At 33.6% G+C, this 19,520-nt stretch overlaps 1 protein-coding gene across 1 annotated transcript; it reads right to left on the bottom strand.

Moving 5' to 3' along the window:
- Positions 1 to 392: 392 nt before the first annotated feature.
- LOC148213145 (zinc finger CCCH domain-containing protein 52-like) lies at positions 393 to 7,926 on the bottom strand. The gene is given in 4 exon segments (XM_088120916.1): positions 393 to 715; positions 717 to 1,334; positions 4,801 to 4,858; positions 7,756 to 7,926. Coding segments are annotated over 4 exon segments (891 nt in total). The 5' UTR covers positions 7,829 to 7,926; the 3' UTR covers positions 393 to 573.
- Positions 7,927 to 19,520: the final 11,594 nt, after the last annotated feature.

The raw sequence follows: 19,520 nt of genomic DNA, 5'->3' as shown, positions 1-19,520 counted from the left end.
ACTTGACTTTTCTCCTTTTTTTTTTCTTTTTTAATGGCATACTTCAAAGAGAGGAGAAAATAAAATTTCATTTGACCTTTTTGAAAACTCCTCCATCATGAACCAACCTAGAGATGAGATTCCCTCGAGGATTTCTAAATTGGAGGTGGTTCCACCAATCAATTGTATTCATTAATTCTACTACCAAAAAGAGGAAAAAAAATGACCTTTTTTTTCTTTTGGAAAGGAAAAATATGCCACATGGGCTATATTTGAAAGGATATCAGCCCCAACAATTTTTAGAAGCCACTGATCCCATATTTTATACCGTTGGCCTTATATTATTAATCACTTGGACAACAAATATCAAATTGTGTTTTTGCAATCATAAAAACTGTGGGCACTGAAAATGATTAGCAATCATAAAAAATAATAACTTAATTATCTTCTAAGCAAGGAATATCAAGAAACTCATAAAACTACAACATAAGAACCAGACACACCCCAACTTTCTTGTGTCGATCGCAAGCTTTGAAAACAAAATCTCCCATTAATTAAAACTACACAAAATGGGGAAAAACTGTCATGGTTCGATCATACTCCAGACTTGCGTAACTCAGCAGCCCCGTGCGCAAAATGACATCTCTCGCCAAAAGTACAAGAACCTTTCGCAAAATTATCACACAGCTTTGTTTTATAGTTGCTTCCTGAAGGAGCAGGACCTCCTGCTACGCCGGAGTTTTTTTCCAGGTCCTGACATCGAAACTGTTATAATAAGCTCCCTAACCATTGCACTCGCTTCATTAATTTGCTCAAAAGTCCCCTCGAGTTCTATGTTTCTGAGATTTGGATCTGACTCGTGGTCCCTGATGGAGAGTTTGGCACCCGTTTGGCGACAAATCTGTTTGGAGTTGATCCCGCCCTTGCCAATGATCGCTCCTGCAAGGGAGGCATCTATGCTGATCTTCGCAGTAGCTGAAGCACCAAAGCTTGCAGCAGGACCTGGGGGTGCCGGGTCCATTCGCCCACCCATACGACCAACCATATGTCCTCCCATAGCTCGGGGATTATCATGAGATTGAGCGCCAGGCCTCCCGAGTTCCCACTCTCCATGAGCAAAGTTGCATTTATCACCAAACTTGCAGCCTTCTGCCGTGTTATACTTGTTGCACATGCGATTTTTGACTAGAGGAGGGGCGGAGGACCCGCCATTGGTAACAGAAGGCGGGGCTGCCATATTTCTAGATGGTTGAGAACCAGCAGGCGCAAGGTTCATCATTTGGGCCACAACATTATAACCACCAGGAACGTGATGCAAGAAATGACAGCTTTCACCAAATGGACAGCCAGCAGTACTGAAATCCAAAAAGATAAAAAAAAACACACTCCTGTAAAATCAATCGAACCAAACCGCAAAACACGTACAAATGTAAAATCCTCAGGGATCCATAGATCTAAATATTATTCAGTAGACAGTACAAACACTACAAATAACAGAAATCAAACTACATATGAATGAACCGAGCCGCAAGCATACTTTTTCTGTAAGGTATTTTATGTTTTCCCCCTTTTCTTCAGAAATGCAGATATTTGGGGCTGTTTGGAAAAATAGCTTTCAACTGGTGTTTTGGAACAATCTTTTAGTAGAAAACAGCAGAAAAAAGATTCAACCATTTGCCCCGCTAGAAACAAACAAGCAAATTTATCAAGAAAACCCCGGGAGTTCGTTTGGTAACATTCATGTTTCTTGTTTCTCGTTTCCAATTTTCTAAACCTAAACATTTTACAACTAACTTGTTTCTTCTCTTTCTTGGGAACATTCTCAAAATTATAAAAATTTTGGAAACCAAAATAAATCTCTCTGGTTTTCATTTCCAATTTGTTCCAAAACATAAATAAAAAGATTGCTTTATCATACTTGAATTCATGGATGTTAAGATTCTGCAATTCATTTTTCTTTATTAAAAATAAAGAAACAGAAATAAAAAACAGGTACGTTACCAAACAAGCCTCAGCCTTAAAATTCCTTTTGAAGCACAACCAAAGACATTTTTTTTATTTTTCGTAATTTGCCATCCTATGGCTTTCTTCTTTTTCTTCCCATTAAGAATTGGTCATAATCTCACGCTTACCCCTAATTTTTTCAAATAATCTAACAAGCTTTCATCTCCACCATATCCATATCTTCCTCAGTTTTCACTTAAAGCATCACCAGATCTTTCAACCTACTCTCTGTTTTCCTCCTCTATCACCTCACTTTGAAACAATAAAAACTGCTCTCACCATGTTATCAAAATCAATTTGATGGTTTATAAAAGTTAAGATTGTTGCGTACACTATTCACAAGGGCAATGTGGAAGAATAACTTCAATTGTTCTTCAGAAGGCCATACAACAGTACAAGAAAATTAATAATAATTAAAAAAATTAAAAATTAAAAAGAAAATCAATACTACCACCCAATTTTAAATGTATAATTAAATCTTTCTTTTTGGTTCTAAAATAAACAATTTTTTTTATAGAAACGGATTCCAAACAGTCCCTCTTCCAAAGCACTGTTTAGGTGTGTATTCTCCAAAATATTTTTAGAAATTATTTTCTAGATTAACATTATAATACTATTTTCTATTTTTTATTTAAAAAAAAGATTTTAAATAGATATTTTTATCCTTGGTTTTTCACTCATTTCTTCTCCAAATTAATTTAAGGTTTAAATACTGATTTTAGTCCCTATACTTTCAACTTTGGTTCATTTTGTTCCATGTACTTTCAAGACGTCCATTTTGGCTCTAAACTTTTAAATTTAGTTCATTTTAGTCCATGTACTATCAAAACATCCATTTTAGGTCCTAAACTTTTAAATTTAGTTCATTTTAGTCCATGTACTATCAAAACATCCATTTTAGGTCCTGTTCTTTTAAAAAGCGACCATGTTGATGCTTTTATTTTCATTTTTATCCAATTTTTTCTATCATAATACTTAACCCACAAGATTTTTGAAATGTAGCCATAAAGTTGCGTTAAGGGTTTCCATTGTGTATAAAATTTATGTTGAAATTTTTCAAATAAGGACCAAAATGGCATTGTTTTTTTAAGTATTAGGGATCCGTTTTGAAAGTATATGAACCAATATGAACAAATGACAAAATAGATGTTTTCAAAGTACAAAGGCAAAAATAAACAAAACCGAAAGTACAAGAACCAAAATAGTATTTAAACCTTAATCTAAGATTCTAAATATAGATCAACATATACTTATATGATAACTAATGATCATGTGAACAGTAAATCTAACAAAAATATGAAAGAAAACACATGAAAACAATAAAATACTATTTCTTTTTCCTACCATCCTTTATTTTTTATGATTCATTCTGCCAAAAAGTTTCCCACATCAAAAGTTTTTTTTAACATAACATCCAAAGACCTTTTTATCCCAGGTAGGGGCTATCAAGCATAAACTTGGCAAGAGTTTAAAAGGTAAAGCAAATCAAGTAATCAAATCATATTGTCACACCTCAATAGAAGCTTAAGCAAGTCAAGTAATCCAAACAAAGTCTTCACATCTGAATAAAAGCTTAATCACCTTGTAATTAGAAGAAAGAAAGAAAGGAGAAAAAAAAAAAAGGAGGCCCTTAATAGCACATTACTGTTCTACAAGAAATTTGATTCTTGACATGTTTTAAAACCTTAGGAAGATATGTGATAAGCTTGACCTTTAACAGTATAGTCATGAAATGAGCAGACATTAAGTACATTCTTGAGTGGTCTAACCCATTCAAGAAGTTCAAAAACAATTAGAAAATAAATTTAAACTGACAATATATAATTATGGCTGATCTCCTTTTTAGAAGTATACTGTATACAGTTGCATGTTTACAATAGTTTATAGAGGTGAAAGAATGGAGCATATGGCTTGCCAAAAGATTACCAAGATATTTAAAAAAAAAAAAAAAAAAGAAGGCATCAGCATGATCCAATAATTATGCATTAGAAACTCTTAGCTGGTAACAAACTCAACACCAATGGGACACAATGTAGCAAATTGAAACACAGATCACAAACTAGAAAGAAACTTGTAAGCCTCCACCCGTACTAGTACTAATACGAGCCATCTATGCACCGAAGAATATTAACTATCAAGGTATTTAAATCAAAGAAATGGCACGCTAGTTGAATAAGCTGGCTAGAAGGGCAAAGGTTGCAAAGGAAACTGCAATAATATTTCCAGCAGGCATTCTTTCTTCCTTTTTTTTTTTTTTTTTGTGTGGTGAGGGGGGCATGGTGGAGGGGCTCTCCATCACGAAGAGATTCACAAGGAGAAAGGAAGATAAGTAATCTCCTTTCAGATAAGAGATTTATGGTAAAAAATTAGGGCTCAACTGAAAACCTCATTACAAATATAATGCAACAATGGATTCAAACTAGTAGAATATAAGTGGACCACAAGGAAATAATAATAAAGTAAAATTGGAAAAGAAAATGGATCAAACTAAGTTTTGTCCAATGATAATGAGATTGTATTCATGTTCAGTGCAAAATCTAAACAAAAGGAGAGGGGGATGGGACTCAATGCAGAGTCGCAGACTTCAGAGATTAATAATAATGGAGAAAAATTTTAACGTTCTAAAATTAATTAAAGTTTTTAAATCAATTATTTACTTGGTTAAAGGCTTGAAGTAATAATTTATACCTGTATTCCCAGTTTTCAGAAGTGCAATTACTCAGCTTTATCTAAAATCTAAATTCTTACAACAAGTTTAAATCATTAGGAGAGATAATATGCAGTTCAAATATTTATTTAGGTAGGTAAGATATGAACCTGAAAAACTTGGTGCATGGCTTCGATTTGCTCCCTACAGTTGATAAGGACTCCATTTCTGTTGCAAAACATTAATTATTTTTTCTCAGTTACAGTTTGTTAAGATTTTTACTCTAATACTTTAATACATCTCTACACTTAATTCTTTAGGCAACTAAAACAATTACTAAATAGTTTGTAGCTTTCTATATGAATTTGGTAATTTCAAAAGTTTCACATTGAATTGTGAGGCTACCTGGGTTTACCAACACAGTAAGGTGCAAGACCAAACAAAAAAACACACCACCTAGAACTGAATCTCATAAGAGAGAACATTTAGCCTCCAAGCCTCCTTCACAGCACTGATGACTGACCTAAAAGGATACAATAAACCTATTGCTATAGCAATGTTAATTTTTGTCTTGATCCAAAGTGCACCTTGCCCATAGATATATAAATATAATTTCCCTGACTTGTTGCTCAAAGAAAAATTTTTGTAGCAATGAACAAGATATTTACAAACTGCTCTCATAGTTCTTTATACAGACCTTTTCCACATTCGACCAATATTCCCTAAAAAGTGGATACCACTCAACTATGCCAGAAGGCTGAGGAAGCTAGACACCTAATGACTGGGTAGCTAGCAATCACCAAACTTAAAAGCTCCATAATAGTGACCAAATGGTGATCCGTACTTATAAGTTATAACAACCCTAGAGCTTTAAAAACTACATTCTGTTTTCTAATTAGAAGGCTTGAAAGTTGTAATCAAGAATAAGAGATAAAATATCATATCAGCAGACTTAAAAGCTCCGTAATAGTGAACAAGGATTTCAACAGAACATAAAAAAAACAAAAAGGGGGAGATAAAGTTTTATGATTAAATCAATTGGAATTTTATGACACGTAGAATGCTCAATGAATGGATAAATTTGACTCAAAGTTGCATTAGCAATTTTAGGTTCTCTGTTTCTAAAATGGAAGTCCAAGGAGGAGAATCGTTGCATCAAGAGGTGTTTTTTTAATGGGAAACTTAGAATATATTCATGAAGAAACCCATATAAAAGAGTTGCATCAAGAAGTTTTAGGCAAGGGATCCACTTTCCCCAGTTTCTTTTTTTCCTCAACCTTCTCAACATACTGAGTAAAGCAGTAAAAGGTCTGTTATGAGGTGTTTAGAGTGGAGAGAACAAGTACGTGACGATATTTCCATTTTCTGCCAAAGAAGGGAATCTAGATAATATGATTGCAATTACTCACACATTTTAGTGAGTTAGTTCCAGACCTGGATGTTAATAACTAAGTTAATCATTTCTTAAATAAAAATTGATGGAGAACCACAGCATGGTCAAGCTACTCAACTTTAGGCCATGCAGCTAAATGTCGATGTGGTTACTTAAGCTTCCCCCTTGAAGGGTGTCTAAATCAAAATGCAGGAATAGCTAAATGCAAGTGTGCAACAGATTCATAAACTTACACTCATTTCAAGGGTAATCAGACAATTTTTTAAGATAGTAGCTGGCTCTCCAATGAACCTCTAGAGGGTAATACCCAAATCTCTACCAAACTATGTTGTCCAAAGATCTTACAGTCAATGAGGGTTGAAATTTGACCACTCCATCCAGGAATGGAATACCATCCTAAGAGGAACTTGATACAGAGAAATTAACGATTAACCTAACCTTATCTGGAAATTAAACTTTGTTTATTGAAATATTCAATATGATCATCAAATGATGGACTTTGGAACAATTGAGGTTGTTCTCTTGCAATTTCCGAAAATTAAAGTTCTCTTCCGGTCCCTTGCCAAGGATACTAAATACAACCAACAGATTTCACAAGAGATGCTTGCAAATGCCTCTTTCCCCAGGCATGTCTAACATAATTGCAGCCATTCCATCTAGGAATTTATTTGTTAGTATGGGAAGTGTGGCAACAGCTATCTTATAACTTGCCTAAATGGAAATAGGAAAGCTTCTTGACGACAGGATTATGGATATCGGGAGTTATATACTCTCTTTTATGTTCTTGAAAACTCTTCTGCCATTTTGTTTTTGTTTCATTGAAGAATGAAATTCAAAAGGGAGAAAGGACTTTAATCCAAGAGCGTTACAAAAAAAAACTTCTTCAATTGGGAGAAATAAAGCTATAGAAATGGAAAGTTGGGGCCAATTTACACCAAGTAATAGCCAACATAACTATAGCGTCAAACATCTACCATTATAAAAGGTTCTTAATTAATTCCAATTGAGGTGCTTTTTTGTAGACTCCTTTGGCCTTAGATTAAGGATTATAGTCATTATAGATTTAAAATAAAAAATCCTTTTCATGTGTAAAAGATGAGACAGAAAAGAGAAAGAGACTATGACTTGATGGCTTGATGACCATCCCTAACCAACTCAGGAGATTAAGAAAAATACTCTACAGTTACCCATAGTAATACTAAACGATACTGAAAAAATGAACCGTATGGATGCTTTGTCAAATGATGACAAAGAGAGACCAAAACCCTGACATGGTCCCAAATCTCACCACCAACAGGCACTCTTTTGTTCAAAAAAATCCTCCAATTCCTCCCTTTCCTATTTAATCACCATTTTTATCTAACCCTTAAATATCATAACATACAAATAAGAACTGTCTTAAATCATTAAACTCTAGTCATCCTTAGTTAAAGAAACAATAATCACAAACTGGATTATGGTTCTAACTACGTCGCGAGTATCAGTCTGCAGCCTAAGTGAGACGCAAATAGACGGGTAGATCACGGAGCTCGAACACATGGCCACTAATTCTTCTAAAGCAAACTTATACAGCAAAAGCGACATTTCTAACTTCAGAAATGAAACGATTTCAAACACCCAATAAAACAAAACAAAACAAAAACACTTGCTAAGCACATGAAGAAACGAAGCTCCAAACGAGTTGCAGAAGGGAAAGAAACGAAGCACCAAACTAGAACTTCAAGAAACTAACCTTGCTTATGCTTCTTAAAGCCGCCATTAGAATTGAAGCCAGCTTCGGGCCTCCCACGCTTGCGCATATCCATAACAGTGAAGCACAGATCGAGATCGAGAAAGGAAATCGAAAACAGAGCAACCAACTGGAACACTTGCAGAAATTACAGAAGAAAAAAAGAGGGATAACCCAGATTTACAGAAGCGAAGCAAGAGGGTGAGGAGTGAAGAGGAAGAAGATGAAGAAAACCCTAACCTAACCCTAGAGGCGGAGGGCTATGCGTAGGAATGAGCCCTTAGAAGAAGCTATGGAGAAAATAGAGATTGGGGAATGGCAATTTGGCGGAGAAGGCTGGATATTATTTTTTTATTATTAATAAAGGTCAAAATATTTGTTGGCGGATTTTGAAATTAAAGTTTCAAATCAGCTAACTCTTGCCGTTGGGTTCCGCGCGCTATAATCTTACCAAAAAAAAAAAAAACTAACAAAATAGCCGCACGTGGCTGCACGTGCTTGTTGACGTCATCGAAAATAAGAATCCCTCCTCTTTTTCCCGGCTTCCAAAAATTCCTCTTGATTTTCGCGCGAAATGAAATTTTGCTTCCTTTTATTTTTCCTTTTGAGCAAATATCATTTTGCATTTAGAGAAGCTAGGGTGTTTTATCGTAAAATTAATCAAGCTTGGCTTTGTGAAGTTTGGATAAGGTGCACTGATGTACAAAGGACCTACGAAGTAGAGTTAGTACACAATTCGATCTATATTCAAGAGAGAATATATTCGCGTACCTTACGTGGGACGTGAGGATCTCTATTTATAGAGGAGTTCCCAACATGGCTTTCAATAGCACTTTAACAGCTTTCTGACCACCAGAAAAAATGCGGCATATTGTTGGAGAATATCTTCTTTGCCTTTGAGGCGTTAATGCTCTTCAAAGTCCGCTCGTACTTGGTGAAAGTCAGCCAAATGGTGATTTGTCGCTTCAGCCAAATGGTGATTTGTCGCTTAACTAGGCTTCCACCTATCTAGCTCCCAGGACTTGAACCAATCATAAGCTCGTTTACTTATCCGCAATCATAACCAAGAAATCGTAATGAAAACTTTCATTCCCTTTGATAGTGTCTACCAAATTATATGAATGGATTCAAATAGTAGGATTCATCTCAAACTTTGTAATCTCATTCCCTTGAAGGGTGTATTCCCATTATACTCCTACAACTCCATCTCTCATTCCTTATTCAGTGGGGCCCACATATTTATTATAATTAATTTACAGCTTTTATCATTTCTCTTTCATCTATTATAACGAGACTCATACAATTTTAATTAATTTCTTTCATACTTTTATAATTTCTTCTCCATTTATACTTCATTTTTATTTAGTTTATGTATTTTATTATATAATATTATGAATTTATATCAATATCAATATCAATAGATTTTTTAAAATAAAAATTATTATTTTTAAATATAGAATAATAAAAATTTAATAGTATTTTATATTAAATTATGGTTGTTCAAATAAAAAAATTATTTGATGTAATTTTATTTTAATTATTCATTATTTATTGATGTAATTTTATTTTAATCATTCATTATTTATTAATATTAATAAATTGTTATAATAAAAATATTTACTATCAATAATATAGTAATAAATTAAATTAAATTTTTTATTATTATTGTAATTAAAAAGATTAGCACAATAATGTATTTGTAATAAGCTAAAAAGAAAAAATGGGTATACTAGTAATGTTATATATCTTATTCCGATTCCGATACCAGACAGTTTTAGTAAACAACATCAAAGGAATTACGATTACGATTCTAGAAAATTTATGGTAAACAACATCAAATAAATGACATTCTCATTTCGATTGATTTTCATTACGATTGCAGGTAGGTAAACGAGGCCTTAAAGTCTCAATTGATTTGTCTACTTACTTAAAACAAATTCTAATGTTGAAACGTGGCAGGTGATAATTCACCTCCAACATAGGATATTAATTTTTTTCGTGATATGTCAATATTTATAGTTGTACATGTTCATGAGTTTTTCTTTTTTTTTCTTTTAATAAGGTTCATGAGTTTAACATTGATATAAGGAATAAACCAATATTTCTATTCTACCATCCATAGAATATAAAAAAGTATCAACAAAATATTAATAGTAAGAATTTTTCTTATTTAAAAAGTGTCAAATGTTTATTTATTAATCCAGGTATCTTTTTTATAAATTTCTTGATTTTTATGATTTTTTATATATCCATCACGTCGATATTTTATTGGTATTTTTGTTAATATTTCATCAAAATAGAAACTTCAAAGTTTTCATATACTTAAAATCTAGATTAAAGCTAATGATGTTATACCTATTTGAAATTAATGTTTGAGAAACTCGATGAAATCAATCAAGCTAGGATGGTTTGATCAGTTGGAACAATATATGTTGATTTGTTTGATTTTTATTTTAAGGGTAAAATTAAAAAATAATCAATCAATTAAATTTGAATAATTTTTGTGCATTCAACTTTGGTTACAACATGTTTGTGCAACAAAATTGATTAAAGTCAAATCTAGTTAATGTATGACAAATTGAAGAGTTTGAACGTCTTAGACAAGGAAATAATTGCACAAAAGAGGCAAATACTCCGATATTCAAATCAATTTAAGTTCAAGTGTAATATGAAGTTTGATGCAGAAGTACTAATGCCCCCTATTTATAGGTTGTGGATCTGACAGGTCATCCTACAAGCGATTATTAGTGTCGTCCCAAAGATCATATTTGTCGGGTGCCTATGGTCGAACCCAGGTCATACCTTTGCTATAGGAGAGAATTGTTGCAGCGTTTGTGTGACGTCCGAGTAGAGAAGAGAGGTACATATGAGAGGGATCCTGAGACCGTGGAAGCATGGCTAATAAAAGACTTAAAAGAATCGATAGTTTCTACATATACTAACAAGGTGCACCTTTTTTTTTCCGTAATTCAATCGTAAGAACTCCAAAGTTAAGTGTACTCGACTTGGAGCAATTTTTGGTTGGATAACCTCCTAGTTGCTTTACTAGGGAAAGCATATGAGTGAGAACAAAGCATGCAGAAAGATATCGTATTGGTCTGTAGGGATAGTCTATAATGCAGCTAGATCTAGGTCGCAGGAGATGCAGGAGAATGTTGGGGCAATTAGGTGCCGAATCCTAAGCCTGGTGTGTTACCTTTTTCTAACTTTAGAGTATTAAAAACTTTGTCAGCATTTTCATATGTCCTTGAATTTGACATCAAAGATGAGAGGTGAATTTTGTTTTTACATCACATGAGAGATGTTTTAATACTATAACAAAAAAAATTATAAAATATTATTAATAAAATATCACTAATACAGAGATAATAATAATAATAATAATAAATTCTAACTTATTTTAAAAATGAAGGGTTCATTTTGTTAATTTTATTATGAACTTTTTATTTTTTATTTTTAGAAATATTTTCATAATTTTTAAAATCTTGGTAGAAGTGTGATTTGCCGACAATAAAGAGCAAAATATTATTCATGTTTTGTAGCTTGTTTGGAAATTAAAAGCGACATTCTTTCCAAATTTTTATTCTCTTTTGTAAGGGAAAAATATTTGGAGGATATTATTGTTGCATTTGATTCAATGGATTAAATTCATATTTATTAGTGTTGAGAATTCTCTAGTTCAATAACCAAAATACAGCTAAAATCATTTAAATATGATATTTATCCTTTAAACATAAATTTATAGAAATTTTGGCTAGAATTTACTGATAAATTTGGCCCAGATGACCAAATTTGGACCAATCTTCTAGAATAAAAGGGATCGACAAAATTAAATAAAAAAAACTACACCGTGTCATGCTAGCCACACACACTCCATTGTTTATTTCACAATTTGAGTTTTATGTGAAATGTAACAAAGAGTAAAGTTTTGTAACGTATGAGTATTTTCCTTTTATTTATAGAGGGAAAAACATAGAGTATTTCTTCTCCTGAATTTAGGAAAATCTTAGGAGGATCAGTACATTCTCTTCTTTTAAATTCAGTATTTCTTCTCTTAAATTTAGAAAAATCTTAAGACGATCAAGATATTCTCTTCTTTTAAATTCTTAAATAAAGGGAATTCAAATCGTAGTTTTTTTTTTTTTGGTTTATTTCGAGTTGTCTATTAGAAAATCGAAATCAATAAATCCAAATTCGTAAGTTCTAAAAAGTTTTGGATTTGGCTAAGCTTATTCTATTTTAATTTTCTATATATTTTTCGTACGTGAAATTTGTACCTAAGGGAGAAAAATAGTAGAATGTTTAGAAAAGTAATTTCAAAGTTTACGATATCTTCAAAAAAAAAAAAAAAGAAAGAAAGAAAGAAAGAGAAAGGAAAGAAGAAATTGGTATAAATAATTTCAAAGTTTACTTCATGTCCATGTCATATCACCAAACGCTAGACTTGTAACAAGAAAAAAACTTGGGGTACAATTTACCTAAATAGAGAATTTGGGAGAAAAAAAATCTTAAGATTTGCCTTCTTTCTATAATCCTCATCAAGAAATTCAAGAAATAATTTTAGACTATGATTTGAAATCCGAGAAATGACTCGAAATTCTTTATCTTATTTAGAATGAGAATTGTTTGAAATGAATCTAATTAAATTTCTTTATTTAAATCTTCGTTGGAAAGAAAAAATAAAAATAAAAAGTTGACTTATTTAGGCTTTTAATATAAACCAGTTAGAATCACATGCGTTCCACGTGGTTTAAAACTTTTGAAACATTATTATTATTATTTTTTTTGTGAAATTTCAAATTTGAATCAATATACTTTTTCATTGAGTTTAAATATTAAATATTTTTATTATGATTTTTTTTAAAGGGAAGTGATCAAGAATATATATGATTAAAATTGAATTACCTATCATGTCATTCAAATGAAGTAAAATTATTACTTGATTGGTAATTCTGTGGTCTGTTGTGAATAGTTTGATTTCTGAAGAAAATGAAAAAAATATATTGAATAATAATTCTATAAGTTAAATTTTAAAAGAGAAAGTAAAGAAGTATATAATAAATTGAAGCTCGACTAAAATGACACTTTTTATAAATAACGTCTTTTTTGCAAAAGACCAAACAATGACCTATCGTACAACTTTTGATCATTAGGTGATTTAATAAAAACTTTTGTTGTCAACATTGATACTTCTCTTGATAATGCAACATAGAGTTGTCTATGTGATGAAAATACATGTTGAGGAAGATATATTTTAATATTCAGTTTGTCATTGTGTTTTGTTAATTATTATGACAAAACATAATCGTACACGAAATTGCTTCATTTTGAACTTTAATGGATACCCTTCATCGTTAGGTGAACTTAATGGAATTCATGGAATGAAGACTTGTTTCCCTACATGTTGTCATAGCATTTATAATGTTTCTTCCAAATGATCGATATATCATTTGTGTTCCAATGCCCAATCCATTTGATAGGTCTAAAATTTTCAATAACATTATAGGCAAATAACCTTTAATATAAACTTACGTGGAAGTATTTCAATTGGTAGCAAAGAATTTAAAAACTCTTTTCGGAGTATTTGTATACAGAGAACAAAATATCGGTCGACACATCGACATGTTGTTGATTACCTCGACATATATTCAAGAGGGAAAAGTCGATTTTTTCCCCTTGTCGAAGATATAAAAAAATGTCGTCGAAATGTCGAAGAAACTTCGATCTTATTATGAATTACGAGTGAGAAGGTTTGGGAAGGCAGGAGCGATGTTATAGATGGTGCCTCCCCTCTCTCTCTCAACTATTTTCGATGTGGAAACATTCCAGCTTTTGGCGATTTTTTTACAGCTTTCTTTTTAATTTAAACTTTTTAATTTCAGCAAATTTACTTCCTATTCTTCTCTCTCCTACCTTCTCTATCCTTATCTCTCTTCACTCTTCTTTCGTAAATTCAGTTTCCTCTCATCTTTTATTTTTTAATTTAAGTTATATATGTTTTAAAAATAATTTTATTTAGGTATATTAATTAAAATGAGATGTTTTTTTTTATGTTTTTTTCCTACATCTATATTTCATATTTTATAAAAATCTAAAATTAATATTTCATATTTATTTAAATATGATAATTATAAATATCAATTTGACCATAAAAGAATAAAATTTATATTAACTATTTTGAATAATTTTCATCAAATTTTATATATTTGTCATCATTTTATACAATTTTTTTGTCGACGTCGATATTTTCATATAAATATTACTATTATCTTTATGTAAGATGATTTAAAATGGTCAATTATAACCTAATCATATCACCAAGGGTGTAAATTGGTCGGTTCGGGTCGGTTTCCCGCCAAAACCGATCTGACCCGAAAACTTTCGATTCTATTTGGGTCGAGTTGGGTGTCGAATTTTTTTTTTTAAATCATTATCATTAACACCCTTGAAAACCTCATAAGCCAAGACATCACCAAAAAAAAGAAAACTTCATTCGGTTTTTTACAAAATAGAGAGAAGTTCAACAGATTTTTAGATTGTTTTTCTTGGTTCTTTCAAATTGAAAGTTTCAATTACAAATCAAGCAAATTTTGGGCAGAATTTGATTTTTCCTCATCTTTCTCCCCCTCTCAAAACCCACCTTCAAACTTTCAAAACACCCACCCCACATTCAAAATAAAAAATTGAGACTTCCATCAAAACCCACCTTCAAAATAAATCAAACTCCAACTTCAAAAATACATCCAAACCCAACATCAAAACAACCCCCTTCAAAATACATCAAAAATCAACTTCAAAATCAAACCCACCTCCAAAATACATCAAACCCAACTCAAAATCGAACCCACCAAAATAAAAAATAGAGATCTCCATCAAACCCATCTTCAAAATTAAAAAAAAAAAGAGACAAAAGAAAAGGGAGTTCGTGTCTCCCTCGTCGTTGCCATGGATTTCTTTTGCCGCTGATGTCAATCATCGATGAAGAAAACTATATCGCTGCTGTAAATCGCTGCTCATTGCCACATTGATGCCTTGAGGGAGGGGGAGTAGGGAAGGGAAGGGAAGCGGTGAAGGGAGAGAGAGGAGAAGGGGAGGGAAGCGGCTAGAAGGAAAAAGAAGGGAGAGAAAGGAGAAGGGGAGGAAAGCGACGGGAAGGAAAAGAAGGGGGAGAAAAAGTAGGGTAAATCTATTTAAAAGAATTGGTTGGTCAGACCCGAACTAAGCCAACACAAAATTAACATAACCGAATCGAACTCTATCGATTCAGTTCGGTTCAGATTCTTTTACCCCTACATATTACATATCACAATTATAGTTTCATTAGCTAATTCAAAAAGTTTCCATAAATTTTCATGATTTCCAAAACTTTTCTCGAAAAATCCGTCGACATCAATATTTCGAACATTGTTTGCATCATCCATTGCCTTGTCAAAGCTTTTGAAAGTTGTAACCTCTCTTTAAAAAGATATTTATCAAAAGTTTATCCAAATAAATCAACATGATCATTCATTGTAGCCAAAATTGCTCTATTTGTCATGTATTACATTGATGTAGCATGAAGTTGTAGATCTGGATACATCTTTCTTACAAATTTCAGCTCCATGTTTTAGGAAAAACTTGAATTGAAATAAACAGTGTTACAATTGAAATAAACTGTATCGTGGAAATACCATTATCTTGAAATCAAAATTCTTGTTTGACCGTGGTGCAATCGAGATTCAACTGTTCGCCCCCCAAAGTTAACACAACTCCAATACACATGCACTCGTGGCTAGGTGTTGAAACAGATACTATACCTACCCAGAAACAACATAAGAGATGGGAAATGAAATCATTTATAAAACAAAAAACAAATCTCTATTTATATAAAAACAAGAGGTTACTTTGGGTGGATTTTAAAAATTAGTAAAGTTAAAAATGAGAAAATTAAATTTAGCAAATTTTAAATTTAACATGAAAACTTTCATCTTTGAATGAGAACCAGTCATTACTAACAATCCACACGAATAACTAATTAGTTTAAAAAATACAATTTTCTGGGTAAAGGAGAGAATTTTGTTATTAAAGCATTAATATCTTTCAATTGAATTAATGCATAGTGAAATGAGGCAACAACTTAGCCAATGAAAATGAACTTCCAAAAGCTTAGGCTGAAATCCCATGACAAAGTATTGGGAAGACGGAAATTTTATTCAAAGAAAGCATGATATAGATGAACCCAGCTTGAAACTAGGTGAGATCTCGACATGAAAGACTACTTGACACAGGCTTCGACCTCGTTCTTCGATCGGGTTCGATTTAACCAAAGATAAGATGCAACGGACCTGACATTAACACAGGCTTCGACTTCGACTTGGATCGGGTTCGATTTAACTAAATGATAAAATGCAACGGACTTAGCTTTAACACAGGCTTCGACCTCGACTTGGATCGGGTTCGATTTAACCGAAAGATAAAATGTAATGGACCTAGCTTCAACACAGGTTTCGACCTCGACTTGGATCGGGTTCGATTTAACCGAAAGATAAAATGCAACGGACCTGACTTTAACATAAGCTTCGATCTCGACTTGGATCGGGTTCGATTTAATCGAATGATAAAATGCAATGGACTTGGCTTTAACACGGGCTTCGACCTTGACTTGGATCCGATTCGATTTAACCAAATGATAAAATGCAACGAACCTATCTTTAACATAGGCTTCGACCTCGACTTGGATGAGGTTCAATTTAACTGAAAGATAAAATGTAACAGACCTGGCTTCAACATAGGCTTCGACCTCGACTTGGATCGGGTTAGATTTAACCGAAAAATAAAAATGTAACGGACCTGGCTTTAACACAGACTTCGACCTCGACTTGGACCATGTTCGATTTAACCGAATGATAAAATGCAATGGACCTGACTTTAATACAGGCTTCGACCTCGACTTGGATCGGGTTCAATTTAACCGAAAGATAAAATGCAAAGGATCTGACTTTAACACAGGCTTCGACCTCAACTTAGATCGAGTTCGATTTAACCGAATGATAAAATGCAACGGACCTGACTTTAACACAAGCTTCGACCTCGACTTGGAACGAGTTTGATTTAAGCGAATTATAAAAATGCAACAGACTTGGTTTTAACACAGGTTTCGACCTCAACTTGGATTGGGTTCGATTTAACCGAAAGATATAATGCAACGGACCTGGCTTTAACACAAGCTTCGACCTCGACTTGGATCGAGTTCGATTTAACCGAAAGAGAAAATGCAACGGATGTGGCTTTAACACAAGCTTCGACCTCAACTTGTATCGGGTTCGATTTAACTAAAGATAAATGTTTGATCAGAAAAATGACCAAGTTTGCGAACTCAGCTCGGACGAAAGGATGACCTTGAGGATGAGCTGAAACGTGCTGAGTAGGAGACCTGCAAGAGAAAATACTCTAACGCCTAAGTCAAGAAGAATTTAAGTTATATTCAAGAGAAAATACAGTGTTCGCGTACCTGGGATAGAGGAAAATGATTTTCATATATAGGCAAGGTCTCTGACAGGATTCCTGACAAGGTTTCAACGACTTTTAAGGTAAGTGCGAATCACAGTGTGCTGTCGTGAAGTTTGTTGGAATATGAGGCCGAGTAAGACACATTTAGGTTGGTTCAAACAAAGAATGGGAACGAGACCAAAGGAGATCTTGTCGGCTCGACCATAACGGGTCTCGCTTGATAGACAGTTGAAATATCTAGGTGATAAAAACTTGGATTCACAGACTTAAAGTCATGCGTATTTTTCTCTTCCAATAAGGATGTGCCACGTGTGAGGTAGAAAACTACCTCCAACATACTAAAATGGAATTTCCCACTTTTGAAGGATTAGAAATCCTCCTAAACTTGCCTAAATGCATGAGATGCGCACTTGACGCATTACGATAAGACTAACGAAAACCACGTCTTCATGCGAATGCGAACTTCCAATGGTAGTATGCAGTACTTATCGTAAATGATGTTTACAAGAATGATGGGTGCATGTACAAATGTGCATTGCTCCAATGTCATGAATGATAAGCAGAGATGATTTTTCTTAATTAACTTTGCAGAGTGAGAATGCAATTGACAATGTATAGAACATATACTCTTATTTTGCTTTGGCTTTTGACTTTGAATGCATGATAAAACCATGCAATTGACAATATATATATACTCTATTTTGCTTTTGGTTTAAACCAATTATTTGACTGTGAATGCATGATATAATGATGCAATAATGTATACACCTTCTACAAGCTAGATGGTTGCAGCATATATGCATGACATTCATTTTGTTTTTGCTCAAACAATGAAATGTGACTATGAATGCACAATGCATATTTTATGCACGATATTTATATTTCTTTGGCACAACTAATGAACGTAACTCCAAATGCATAGTGCATATGCTAGTGCTAGATGAATCCATGATATTCATATTTTCAAAATTTAAATGTGATATAGAAATGATTTTTTTTTGTGAATGCATTATTTGTGAAAATATGGTTGAGAATACAAGAAATTTTTCCATATTTCACAAAGATGTTATCTTTTGTCTACTCTCATCCATCTTATCAGTAATTATTTAGCAATGAAAAACAATAACGTCGACATTGGAGGAAACCTATCAAATCTTTTTTTTTTCTTTTCTTTTGCTTTTTTTTAATGAATGTCTTTACTTGATAAGAGATATATACATCAAGGTAATTTCTCAACCATGTCAGGTTTGGTGGGGGTTTCTTTTTTTAGATGTATCTCATGTAACAGTTTAGAAAACTATCAAAAGTAATTCATAGCATTGTATATCTTGCTTGATTAAACTGCTTCATAAACTCAGCCTTGTAACTGACAAGAAGGTCGGATACAAGAAAACGAATTTAACATTTGGAGCAATGGAGGGTGGAAATCATGATTTTGCAACAAAGTTTGACAATGAATAAAAGTCAGCAGGCTTCTTTTTTAAAGAAAGGAAACCAAGAGTTTATGGATATTTGGTCAAATCTCTAGAACAATAAGAGATTGAATTTTTTTTATTTATTTATTGAAACTTTGGGTAAGAGATTATAATCAAATAAATAGAATGAGAATGGAATTGACCTCGACGAGGACGTCAAGAGGCTTAAGCAGGGGAAGTTTGTTACAAAGGCGAATTTCGGAATAAAAGTAACTTGGTGGACCAGACCAAGGTCATGAGCAACAACAGTGGTGATCGATCAGCATGTGACGGAATTGGTGATTGGAGCCAAGGTTGCCTGCAGGTACAAGTTGCAGACACTGGGCGTAGGTGAACATTTAGACAAATCTCATAACTCGTTGTCAAGTATGTGCAGTTGGTCCACTTCGCATATGGGAGACTGACGTCGATGGTGAGCGGGTCGTGGAGCACAGAAGATCATGTGCTGACATCAAGACAACATGTGCAATATGCAGACGGGCATTGGAGGATGGCTAACAGCCCAAGACATGCGAACAACATGGAGTCAAACGGATGGCCAAATGGTCGATGCGCGTAGGCGGGCGCGTAGGCGGGCGCATACGGTTGCTCGAAGCGATGACGCACACAAGCGGGCGGACGAGCGTAGGAGGACGCACGTTAGGCCGGACACGCAGGCGAGCGTGCAAGTGGGCAGGTGCATGCAGTAGGGCGCGCGCCCTGCAAGCATGACACAGTAGGCGTGCGTAGATGTGATCACGCCCTAGATGATGCAAGCGACTGGGCGCACGCGGGTGGTGAGCGGCCAAGAAGACGCGCCCGCTC

This window comes from Momordica charantia (genome assembly GCF_013281855.1).
Source record: "Momordica charantia cultivar OHB3-1 chromosome 1 unlocalized genomic scaffold, Mcharantia_2.0 BLBB01000001.1, whole genome shotgun sequence".
Taxonomy (NCBI): domain Eukaryota; kingdom Viridiplantae; phylum Streptophyta; class Magnoliopsida; order Cucurbitales; family Cucurbitaceae; genus Momordica; species Momordica charantia.
This window is presented reverse-complemented; position numbering and strand designations above follow the sequence as displayed.